This window comes from Hyperolius riggenbachi, chromosome 12, assembly GCF_040937935.1.
Source record: "Hyperolius riggenbachi isolate aHypRig1 chromosome 12, aHypRig1.pri, whole genome shotgun sequence".
In the NCBI taxonomy this organism is placed as follows: Eukaryota; Metazoa; Chordata; class Amphibia; order Anura; family Hyperoliidae; genus Hyperolius; species Hyperolius riggenbachi.
The window spans coordinates 52172504-52185565 of NC_090657.1; the positions used below are offsets into that span (position 1 = coordinate 52172504).

A 13062-nucleotide genomic window follows, 5' to 3' on the forward strand; every position below is an offset into this window, starting at 1 on the left:
GTGCGGGGTGGTAGTATTGTGGCAGACAGAGCTTACCGGGTGTAGCAGTCTTGGCGGAAAGGTCCGTTCGTGTCCTCGGTCCTATGTCCTCCACTGTCCCCTGCATCATTTATGTCCACGTCCCCTGTGTTTGAAAATTCAAAGCTGCAATACCATAGCAACTTGCGAGCAGCCGCTCGAGTGGGTAACACGGCAGCTTCCTGATTCCGGGTCACCTGACTGGTGACGTGCGCTCCACAATTCCGTTTCTCTTCCTATGCAAGTCACCACTCAGGTGACCCGGAATCAGGAAGCTGCCGTGTTACCCACTCGAGCGGCTGCTCGCAAGTTGCTATGGTATTGCAGCTTTGAATTTTCAAACACAGGGGACGTGGACATAAATGATGCAGGGGGACAGTGGAGGACATAGAACCGAGGACACGAGCGGACCATTCCTCCAAGGCTGCTGCACCCGGTAAGCTCTGTCTACCACAATACTGACACCCCGCTCTTAAAAATCAAACCCTGATCTCTTTTTCCCTCCCCTGGATGACTGCGGCACACAGTAATTTGCAAAGGTATACACGGGTGGGCCAGGAGGATGGAGGAGGCATGTTGTGAAAAAGGTAGTCTTATACGGCGAGTATATGCCAAATTCTTTATTTTAACTGGAAAAGTTGGGGGGTCGGCTTATACACCGGGTCGGCTTATACACCGGGTCGTCTTATACATGGGGTCGTTTTATACGCCGGAATATACGGTAACCTTCTACTAGCTACTGACTGAACTCTGTGCTTCACTCATTTATATGCTTAACTGTGCTACAGGTGGGTGTGGTTATGCACGCTCAAAATGTATATAAAAGTAAATATATATTATTAATATTTGCAGTATACCACAAGTTTTTATTACATTGTGAATTATCTGCACTCCAGTCTGCGATTCCCACAGTTTCTCAGCATGTGGCAGGCAGCTCCCTCCCCCCTCAGCCTCACAAACTGAGGAGTAAACAAAGCACACAGAGCCTGCAGGGGGCGTGCATAACTTGCATTCATTACAACAGAGACAGCCCATTCCTCCCTGGGTTGACAAAAGCTTGACAAAGAAAAGATTAGATATATTACAGAGGCAGTGCAACTAGAAAAGTCTGCAGTAATCCAGACCAAATTAGAACAGGTATAGGAACTTATAGGATAGAAGAAATGAGGCTGAAAATGTTGTTTCTTTGAGAGGGAAGGCTCTGGGTCCTATAGAACCTTCCGAGTCCCCTCCGTTAAGTGCTGGTTCCCCCTTTTTGAATCCCCCGCTGCGGAGGACTTTGTAAGTCTTCGGGAGCCGAGTCCTCCCAAAGACGGGCAGCTCCAAGCTGCGCATGCGAGATGGTGATCACTCGTGCACAGTATGGAGTACCCTGTCTTCAGGAGCACTCGGTCTTCTGAAGCCTCCTAGGCAGAGAGAGCTGGAATGGGGACCAAGAAATGTGTCGGAAGGCTTTATGGAACCCAGAGCCTTCCCTCTCCTTGAGTAAGTATCTGCTTATTTTTTTAATATATTTATTTAGCAGTTCACATTGAATTTCAGGGTTGCCTGGCCTTTCCAGAGGCATCATCCATAACACTGTGGGTTTCTAGCAGGCACTACTGCAGAAGTTTTATGTTCTGGGCTTCGCCTCTTCTTGTAACTCCGGGATGGTGATGTGCTTGTCCTTCTAATGTTATAACCAGTCCATGGCAGGAGAAATTTGTGGCGTGACATTAATGCCACTTGATGTTTATCTCGCAGGTGATGCTGCTTGGAGATTCTGGTGTCGGCAAGACTTGTTTTCTTATCCAGTTTAAAGATGGAGCCTTTGTCTCGGGCACCTTCCTGGCCACAGTGGGCATAGATTTCCGGGTGAGGATCCCTCTTAGCTCATATGGCCTTCAAAATTCCTCATATCTTATCATACCTCTGTGCCTTGAGCACATCATTGCTGTATTGGGCCTGGGCCTTGCTATATCTGAGCTTGCTGAAGACCTTCATCTTATCTACCAATCCGCTTTTCACTATTCCTATACTTTTGCTAATCTGCTTTTATTTTTGGCCATCCACCAGTCTTTCCCAGATCACTTCTCTTCATCATGGTCTAGCCATACTGTCTGCTGATGAATAGGCTACTGGAAATCTTTGAGTGGTTGGCTTCAGTTTAGGAACGGGAGGGAAAAAACACTTCTGGGATTATATTTGGTTAGGATGGAAGCATGTCTGCTGCCCCAGTAACCTGAACCGGGAGGTCACTGCACTTTTGAACTTAAATAAAGCCAGTGACTTTAGAAAAGGGAAAAGTTAGATACTTACCACGGTAGAGGGAAGCCTCTTGATCCTTCATAGTCTTCCCACGTCCTCCTCCAGACCACACCACTGCTTCTTGCCAGGACCTTCTGAAAGTTTGTGGCTAAGCTCCCATCTGTGAACAAGTGTGGCCACACTGCACAGGCGCATAATAGCTTGCGCCTGCCCAGTAGTATTGAGCTGCTCATGCTTGGCAGAAAAAGCAGAGCCTGAGGGTCTCCATGCTTCAACGCAGGTGTGAGACAGCCTGCGCAGTGTCATCGGTCAGTCGATAAGCCCTTGTCAAGGACTATGGGGGAGAGGTCCCAGCGCTGGAACGGTGGGGTGGAAGGGCGATCATCCAGAGGCTTCCCTCTGAGGTGAGTATCTATTTGAGGCACTTTTTTCCCTACAGGTACACTTTAACTTAACCTGCTGGGCGGTCTGGACGAGCTCAGCTCGTCCAGTACCGCCGGAGCCTGCCGCTCAGGCCCTGCTGGGCCGATTTGGCTCAAATAAAAAGCAGCACACGCAGCCGGCACTTTGCCAGCCGCGTGTGCTGCCTGATCGCCGCCGCTCGGCGAAAGAGGGTCCCCCCAGCCGCCTGAGCCCAGCGTAGCCGGAACAAAAAGTTCCGGCCAGCGCTAAGGGCTGGATCGGAGGCGGCTGACGTCGATGACGTCACTCCGCTCGTCGCTATGGCGACGATGTAAGCAAAACAAGGAAGGCCGCTCGTTGCGGCCTTCCTTGTTTATTCTGGGCGCCGGAGGCGATCGGAAGAACGCCTCCGGAGCGCCCTCTAGTGGGCTTTCATGCAGCCAACTTTTAGTTGGCTGCATGAAATAGTTTTTTTTTTTTTTATTAAAAAAAACCCTCCCGCAGCCTGCCTGGCGATCTTAATAGAACGCCAGGCATACATTTGTGAGAATTACTGTAACTGTATTTGTAGTACTAATAGTAAATAGACCTTTCTTTGAGTTTTCCAGTCCTATTTTTAGTTTAAAGGCTTAATTTTTAAGACTGAGGGCTGAACAGCAGCCATGAGCTAGAATGGTCTGAAATAATAGAATCTGAAATAATCAGCAATAATCTCATACTTTTCAGCACAAAAATGTTGTCTGTAGTGTTTTAGCAACCAAACGGAAGTGTTTAGTCTTGTTTACTTTCAGGAGAGCTGCTGTTTGACCGCATCAGTTGCATGGAACACTTGTTTGTTTCCCCTGCAATGAAGAAATAAAAATGGACCACAGAATAGCTATTAGCAGGAGCAGTATTATATGTACCCATGTTTATCTAGTCGCATGTCAGTTCAGCCTGGTCCACATTTTGGTTTGCAGTTATGGAACAATCGATGTGCAGACACATTTTTTGATTCCTGCAGAGCGGCATGTACTTTCCTATGGAGAGGGGGGTGGGGCAGATGCATGCGCAGGACCGCTCTGTTTACTGCAAGAACTTCAAAAGGAAGTTCCCACAAAGTAAATTGGGCTAGGCGATCCATCTTGGCGGACCGCAGAAGTGGAGGCTAGTGGTGGCAGGGAATGTCTTCACACTTCTTGTTGCACTGAACCATGCCCTTTCACTTTATTTCTTGTTTATTATTACCCTTCTCTCTACCACATACATCACATAAGATAAACTTTCTGATTACGCCACTCTACACAGTAATCAATATCCGCCTCTCTTGTTTGTCATTAAGGATGAAGGGCAAATGCAAAATGCAGTTCCACAGGAGGTAAACAAACCTGACTACTGGTGGCTGTGGCTTGAGGGGTTAACTCTCCTACGTCGCCACCTCTGGTTGCTGTGCTCCACGCTGCGCTTCATCCTCTCCATACTTCCTCCTTCACAGAAGAACTTACTCTGTGAAGGAGGAAGTATTGGGAGGATGGAGTGCAGCGCAGAGCACAGCAACTAGAGGCAGTAACGTAGGCAAGTTAACACCTCAATCTGCAGCCCACGTGCAGCCGCAGCCAGAATTAGTTCCACCTCAGGCAACAATGCATTTCGCATTCGCGCGCTCATCCTTATTTGTAAGAATACAAAAATTCAGCCTTTTACTTCTATTTTCTGTCCAGAACAAGATCATTACAGTAGATGACCTGAGGGTGAATTTGCAGGTAAGTGGCTTTTAAACTCGCCTATACTGCACATATGTACAGCCGAATTGGTAAGGCATCCCTGCGGAACAATAAAGGGGCAAAACCAATGGGACTGAGGCTAGGTTATCACTTTTCTGTATTTGTATAAAAACTGATTGTGAATGAGCTAGTTTCCATTTCATGCACATTTTCGCAACAGCAATTGCATGCGTGGAAAAAACCTGACAGCCTGTTCTATATTTTCACATACCGTATGAGATGCCTACTAGGATACTAATTGGTACAATTAGGATGTCTACTTTTATGTAAATTTTCCTGGTTTCAGCATCACACTTCCTATATCTATATATTGTTTATTGGTATGCAGCCCTGCCCTCCCAGGGAGGCTTAGCCTAGGCTATTTATTATGCAGAATTCTCCCCCCAGAGTATTCTGGGAGGCCAGAGATCTTTACTACTGGCTTTAGAACTTTCAGTACCCTTATCTTTAGGATAAAGATGTCAAACCAGTAATAAATGTCAGAAAATAAAGGGGTCATCAATCAAAACAAGCCCCCCCCTTCTAGTTACCCGGGGCTTCCTCCAGCCCCTTGCAGCTGACATGTCCCACACCGCAGCTCAGCCGTTGGCCTGGGGTCCCCGCCGGTGCAGAGGGTTGACCTTGAGGTCGCTGTCAATCAAGCCCACTTTGTCCTCAGTGTACTGCGCAGGTGCAGAACTACTGTGCCTGCGCAGTACACCGCAGACAGTGGGGACTTGATTGACAGTGGCGCTTGCGCAGGTGCAGTAGAGGTCGGCCACTGCACCGGCAGGTACCCTGAGCTGGCGGCTGCGTGTGGGACATGTCAGCTGCAAGGGGCTGGAGAAAGCCCAAGGTGTGTGTGTGTGTGTGTGGGGGGGGGGGGGTTGGCTTGTTTTGATTGATGACTCCTTTAACCTCCCTGGCGGTCAATTAAATCCGCCAGGGAGGCAGCACAGCACTATTTTTTAAAACTTTTTTCTAAATCATGTAGCTAGCTTTGCGCTAGCTACATGATAGCCGCTGAGCGGCATCCCCCCACCCCCTCCGATCACCTCCGGCGATCAGGAAATCCCGCTCTGAACGGGATTTTCTTTAGGGCTTCCCCCGTCGCCATGGCACCGACGTCATCGACATTGTGACGTCAGAGGGAGTCCCAATCCACCCCTCAGCGCTGCCTGGCACTGATTGGCCAGGCAGCACACGGTGTCTCGGGGGGGGGCACCCTATAACGCGGTGGGTAGCAGCGAATCAGCGCGGAGCGGCGGCGATCAGAGGTTACACGCAGCTAGCAAAGTGGTAGCTGCGTGTATCAAAAAAAAATTATGCAAATTGGCCCAGCGGGGCCTGAGCAATCCTCCACGGCGGCTTACCTAAGGAGGTTAAATTAAGTAGAGGAAAGATTATACAATGGGCAAACACTGACTAAATCTATAAATGAATACTGAAAAAAGAGCAATTTTATTGCATTGTATTCTGTACAGTTGCTCTTTAATCTCTCATCTGAGCAGATTAGTGATGTGCTGAGATTGTCTCGTGTGTCGCCCATAGAGTTGTGGTAACTGCTGTGGCAGGCATGCAGAGCTTCTGCCCACAGCTGAATTGTTTTGCTGTGTCTTGTATGTGTAGATGGTGCCGTGCCAGAACCTCAGTATATTTAGGTTGGCAGGAAGAGAGCGGGCTGGCTGTATTGTCTTTCATCTCATGTGCCATTTCCTGCACATTGTTTCTTGACCTTTTTGTTTCTATGCACTGTATGCAAAACAGCAGCGAGTGTCTGTCAAGTGTTTGCCGAACTGCTGACTGCCTCTCTGTATGTCTATCGCCTCTAAGCTTTGATTTATGAAGCCCCCTCAGTTTCTACCTGTGACTGAAGAGACCTGTTGTTGGGGTGAATGGGGCGGGGCTGTTATGATGAGGCTGGAGTGGAGAGTGGGTGTATAATTCAGACAGGGAACACACTTGACAGTTTTCATGCGCGTTTTCTGCACAGAAAACCGGAGAACTCATGTTAATCAATAAGCTAGTTCACACTTTCGCGCGCAGAAAAAAAACTGACGTGCATGACAACTGCAATTTTGTCAGTTTTCTCTATCAATTACATCAGCTTCTGTGAAAAAACATGCACGTTTCCTGCACAGAAATACACTTGGTGTGCAGAAAAAGTACGTAGAAAAATGCGTGCAGAAAACTGAAAGACAAGTGTGTTCCCTGCCTAAGTCTCTTCTGTGTTGTCTTCCAGAAATACTCACCGAAGTTCCTATGAGGGAAAACTATATAGTAATGCTGGGTAGAGCCTCACTTTTTTTTTTTCTAAGTGGCATCTGCTTTTTGTGGCTAGGTAATATCTGGGCCCCACTTATAAACTTTGCTTGCGCATGTACAATAAGGCTCGGTTTCCACATGTATAGAAACTGTCCTTGTTCAGTATGTTTTTTTCTACACCTCCGAGAAACGCAAGAAGCAGGTCCTGTTATAAAAAAATAGGATCTGCTCCACTTGGCCCAACTTCTCCACTGGATGCTTCCCAAGGGGCATGCTCGCTGGATAGATTTGGAAATCTCTCTGGTCAGCCCTTGGCGGGAGTACTGTGGACTCGTAGGACTGTGGTTGACTTTTCCCAGCTTCCCGCTAATATTGGGGACTCGGTAAAGATTTGAAAGCTCTTGCTTAAACTCTGGATCGTTAGGGAGTGGTCCAGCTTGGAGTCTGTTTGGTAACCTTGACTTCAGCCTGGGTTGTTCTCATGAGGTCTGGTCTGAGTGGAAGGCTAGGGTAAGGCCACATACACACATCAGACGATAGTCTTTTGAAAATGAAAGATCACAGACCAATCTTACCACCCTTCCTGTAGTATAAGAGCCATACTCTACACAGTCTTTTCTATGGAGCTGAACTCCACATCAGAAGAAAATCTTTGCAAGTTGCTGCACACACAGATGCTGTACAGACACAAAAGATCAGTATCTGCAAAAGATCTGTTCCTGCCAAAAATCCATTCCTGCAAATTGCAATGATAGTCTATGAGATCTGCAGATCATCATACACACATGATTTAACTGACATTCATCTGCAGATCAGATCCACCAGGATGGATTTTCAGATCTGCAGATGATTGCTTGATCTGCAGATGAATGTCAGTTAAATCATGTGTGTATGATGATCTGCAGATCTCATAGACTATCATTGCAATTTGCAGGAATGGATTTTTGGCAGGAACAGATCTTTTGCAGATACTGATCTTTTGTGTCTGTACAGAATCTGTGTGCGCAGCATCTTGCAAAGATTTTTTTCTGATGTGGAGTTCAGCTCCATAGAAAAGACTGTGTAGGTATGGCTCTCATACTACATGAAGGGTGGTAAGATTGGTCTGTGATCTTTCATTTTCCAAAGACTATGGTCTGATGTGTGTATGTGGCCTAATTCTAACCCTGAAAGATTTTATGTATGGATGTAATTGTGAAAAACTTGGCCAAAGGTACAGTTTGAATTTATCTGGGTATATTGGGCCCTAGGTTCAGGCCTATTGGGATTCTTGTTTAGATGGTTTACGTGCATATTATGAATCTTCCCATGTTGTGATCTGCATAGTTTATCTTTATTTTTCCTCCTTTCTTTTTTTTGTCCTTTAATTTTATTTTAGTTTTTTCCTTTTGCTTGGTTGTGTATTTTGTGCATAAATGTAACAAAAGTACTCTAGGAATCGTTGTGAAGTTTCACTGAATGCAAGAGTGCTCTGGTTTTGTTAATGTGTGGTGTTGGTACGTATACATTGTATGTGCCTTTTTGTTCAAAAATTTAATGTTGAGGAAAAAAAATAGGATCTGCTTCCATGTGTAAAAAAAATAAACTAAAAAAATCAGTGCCTGACAGAAGCATGGGGCTATCCATTGGTTTATAAAAGACCAATGAGAATCCTCAGCAACTTGGGAGTATTTGTTCAGGATGGACCTAGGAAAATCCTCTGTGTTGCCAGGGGGGGGGGGGGATATTGGTCTATTGTAAACCATTGGGAAGCCCCACGCTTTCTGATGGCCTCTAGTCTTCTATTTAACCGTGTCACTTTGCATCTATTTAAGTGGGAACCACGCCTAACTCATCACCTGCGGGGATCAGGATTTGATTCCAGCAGGTGACCGTTTGGGGCAAGATGTGTCATTAGCATATAGGCCAGTGACCTGTTCTGTTGCTATGGAGGGATGACTATGCCGTGCACAATGGTGCAGGAGGGGTAAGAAGGGGAACGGTGGGCTCAGTTGAGGTGATCCGGCGCTCTGGATCTCTCCGTAGCACTGAGGCCACCGTACTCCCACCCTCTGTCACCCGGATCTCCTCCGAGAACCATCCAGTGTGTGTATGATAAAGATGGAGGGGAGTGGAATATTCCTGGAAATGCATTTGCAGGCAAATCTACTTCAAACACACAAATGTATGATCAGTCTCTCCATATCAGTATGTTTTTGTGACTTTTACAATTGTCATCCCATAGATCTGGGACACGGCGGGCCAGGAACGGTTTCGCAGTGTGACTCATGCCTATTACAGGGATGCACAGGGTAAGTCACTAATGACACCCCCCCCCCCCCCCCCCCCCAAATATCTGAAACACCTATGACTACTTGATCATGACTATGGTGAAGGTCTGACTCCCATTACTGTTGGGGACGGTTACACCGGTGTTGCAGAATAAGATGCTGTGTGTGGTCAGCCTAATGTTACTTTGACAAGAACATTACAAATTCTTGGGCCATAAATCCTGACCAAATTCACTGCATTGCCCTTATCCATCATGATGGTAGTAAAAATGTTTGTTTCGTGTTAGCAAAGCAAATTATGCAGGTAGAAAAAAGTCTTGTAAAAGTAATACCTTTTAATGGCTAACTGATAAACTCCGACCAAGAATTGAACTTTATCCCAATCAGTAGCTGATACCCCCTTTTACATGAGAAATCTATTCCTTTTCACAAACAGACCATCGGGGGGCTCTGTATGACTGATATTGTGGTGAAACCACTCCCACAAGAAACAAGAAAAGTACATACTCTTGGCAGTTTCCTGTCTGAGAACCTTGCTGCACTGTGGAAAATAGCTGTTTACAGCTGTTTCGGACTGCCAAAAAAACATGCAGCAGCTACATCACCTGCCAACAGTAAAAATGTTCACTGGAGTTCCTCTTTAAATGTTGCAAGCTTTCTGGGCTCTAGTCCCCTTCAGGCATATTTCCAGATGTTAGCTGACGTAAAACACTGATGCAGGTAAATAATAAACACAAAGATGGCAGTTGTGCTGGTTACTGTTTAGCAGTTTGATGTCAGGTGATCAGCAGGCTGGAGCCAGTGAGTTTATGCAAGCACACATGAAATCTAGCAGGTTTTTTGAAGATCATGAAGCCAAGTCAATCATGTAACATAAGGAGTCATGAATCCCATTCCACAATTAAAACCTAAAGATGTGCAATCTTGCGCTAACGCAGGTGAGAGGTCAAAGTGGACCGCAGACTGATCACACACTGGCAGCTCCTCAAACACTCGGCTGTGAGCGGACTACTGGAAAAGGAAGCAAAAGACAGGAGGAGCGCTCCGTAGTGTGATACCGTTTAATAAAATGAAAACTGCGCAATAAAAGATACACTTACTAGATGTGTATGAACAGTAGGCATTTAAAATTGGCATATAGCCCAGAATAAAAAGGACATCCCCTCTTGGAAGCGAAACCTGAAGCTGCAGTGGCCAGCGGCAGCAAGGATCCAGATGATAAATGGATGACAGGTGTCCCTTCGGGGTGACTGTGTGCAGGTTACGTCAAGACGCGTTTCGGCGTGTCCACGCCTTCGTCAGTTAACATCCCCAAGAGGGGATGTCCTTTTTATTCTGGGCTATATGCCAATTTTAAATGCCTACTGTTCATACACATCTAGTAAGTGTATCTTTTATTGCGCAGTTTTCATTTTATTAAACGGTATCACACTACGGAGCGCTCCTCCTGTCTTTTGCTTCCTTTCACAATTAAAACCTTCTGTTAATGTCTTAAACATTTTCCTTTTCCAACACTTGTGTGAGCCAGAACACCGCATGCAAGATCTCAAAGTATTTATTCTTAAAGGGAACCTGAAGTGAGTAAAATTGTTTAAAATAAACACGTAGCGTAACTGCAAATGAATATTACATACTAACCTCAGTCCGTTCCTCTCGGAAGCTCACCATTTTCTTATTACAGTGATCCCTTCCAGTTCTGACAATATTTTGTCAGGAATGAAATATACCAGTTGCTGTCAGTTATATATCAGCAGCTGTCAGTTACAACTGAATGTGCAAGGTAATGTCAGTTTTCCCTATGGCTCAAGCGGGTGATATTACAGTTTAACAGTGTGCTGACCAGGAAGCTGTTATGGGGTAATGGCCATTTTTAAAATGGAGGATGGAGAATTCCATTAATCACAGTGGACAAATGGGACGCAGGAGAGGAGAAAAATATTAAGGAGTAAACCGCACAGGAGGTAAGTATGACCTGTGGATGGTTATTTTGACTTTTTATTTTCTGTTCAGGTTCTCTTTAAGAGTAACTTCAAAAATGAACAAGCAAGAAAGATTTCAGAGTACAAATTTATGAAAATGTTTAAGACATTAACAGAAGGTTTAAATTGTGGAATAGGATTCATGACTCCTTATGTTACATGATTGACTTGGCTTCATGATCTTCAGAAATCTGCTAGATTTCATGTTTGCTTGCATAAACTCACTGGCTCCAGCCTGCTGATCACCTGACATCTAACTACTAAACCGCAACCAGCACAACTGTCATCTACACGTTTACTATTTTCCGGCATCAGCGTTTTACTTCAGCTAATATCTGGAAATATGCCTGAAGGGGACTAGATCCCAAGAAGCTTGCATCATTTAACTTTAGCAGTTAGCCATTAAAAGGTTTTACTTTTACAAGACTTTGTTTTTTTTCTCGACCTACCCTTTTCCATCCAAATCTTAACCTTCCAGGTTGTCCCCTACCACCCATACCTCAACTACAGTGGCTGGATAGTGTAATGGTTAAAGTGGACCTGAACTCTTGCACTGGACAGAAAGAAAACCAAAATGCACCCTAAATATATTTAGAGAGTTTAGCCTGTCTAATTCCCCCTCATCTGTGACTTATCACAACTGTAATTTGAACCCTCAGCTATTTCAGCTGGCTGCCTCAGCAGAGCAGCTAATTTGTAAACACAGGCTGTTAACCCTATGTCTGCTTCCATGAAAGAAGGAAGTAGACACTTTGCAGATTTATTGTATGATTTGATTCAGCTGTAACTAATGGTTTTTCTTCAAATGTTATGTTGCTTCTCTTTTAGAGCAGAGAGGAAGTTTTGAGTTCAGGGCTGCTTTGTATCTAGGTCTCCTATGTCAGTTTCAGTACCCATTACCTTTTCAATAAGGAGTTCTTTGGTGAGACTCCCTAATTTTGATTTTAGTTAGCATGCTAAAGCACACAGATTTTTATATCTGTGTGTTTTAGAAAGCCCCTTAAAAATTCTTGCATGCCCAGTGCCTGTTACCTGGACGTGAGCTACCTGACACCTAGTGGCAGAATGTGCTATAGCACCCTGTGTTCCTGTGTTCTAGCTCTGACTGTAGTATTTTATTATTATTAATTATTGTATTTCTAAAGCTTCAACATATTACGCAGCGCTGGACATTAATTTAGGTTACAGACAATATTTAGGGGTCACATACAGCAATATGACAACACAGGAATACAAAAAAACCAGATCACACAGCACAGTATGAGTACAAGGTAATGCTTAGTCAGTCTCTGGAGGGGAGCATGGAGATTAGAAAAGTTAGGCTCACTCAGATGCATAGCATGGATGCACAGTAATGGAGGTGCATGATCAGGTAGGACACAAAAGGAGGAGGACCCTGCCCAAAGGCTTACAATCTAGAGGGAGAGGTAGGGACGCAAGAGGTAGGGGACCAGAGTTCAGCTGTGGGTTTAGAGCAATTGTGAGGGGTAGTAGGCCAGAGTGAAAAGGTGAGTTTTGAGGGCCTTCTTGAAGATGTTGTAGGGGTGGGCTGCCCTAATGGGTGGAGGTAGGAAGTTCCATAGTGTTGGAGCGGCTTTTTTATATAACTCCTCATCTTCCTTGGTGCTGTAGTGAGTAAGAAACAAACAGCATAGGTATAAAAACTTGGGCGCCGGGGAATTGCAGATAGAAAACCGTAACGTTTACTGATATTCTATGATTAACAGTGGTAATTACAATAGTAAAATATTAGTAAATATTACCGATATTTTACTCAGCTAAACCTAACCCTACTCTCACAGGCACCCTCCTCAAATGCCTTACTCTAACTCTTCTGACCAAACCCAACCCAATTAACCAGAACGCCGCTCTCTGCCCAGCATTTCAATGAGGTGCAAGTGTCCGAATGGAAGCGTTGCAAGCCTCGCTATGGAGCATTTCCTCCAAGCCGGAAGGAGGAAGTGCCTCCATAGCGAGGCTTGCAAAACGTCTATTCGTACGCTTGCACCTCGTTGAAACGTTAGGCGGAGAGCGGCGTTCTGGGTAATTCCGCCGCATCTAGCCGCTCAGCTGCGGCAATTAGAGCTAATTTGAATCAAGAGTAACCACCGTGGTTACTCGTGATTGATATGTGGAGAG

The 13062-nt window shown here is 45.3% G+C and overlaps 1 protein-coding gene across 3 annotated transcripts in view; it reads left to right on the plus strand.

Moving 5' to 3' along the window:
- The window catches only part of LOC137540851 (ras-related protein Rab-37-like), an 88647-nt gene that overhangs the window by 56133 nt on the left and 19452 nt on the right, over positions 1–13062 (plus strand). For 2 of the 3 annotated variants that reach the window (XM_068262022.1, XM_068262023.1), the window contains 3 exons: positions 1762–1872; positions 4368–4409; positions 8899–8965. In XM_068262022.1, the coding sequence (XP_068118123.1) occupies positions 1762–1872; positions 4368–4409; positions 8899–8965 (220 nt within the window). The remainder of the gene's footprint in view (positions 1–1761; positions 1873–4367; positions 4410–8898; positions 8966–13062) is intronic. The other variant, XM_068262024.1, reaches the window with a different exon arrangement.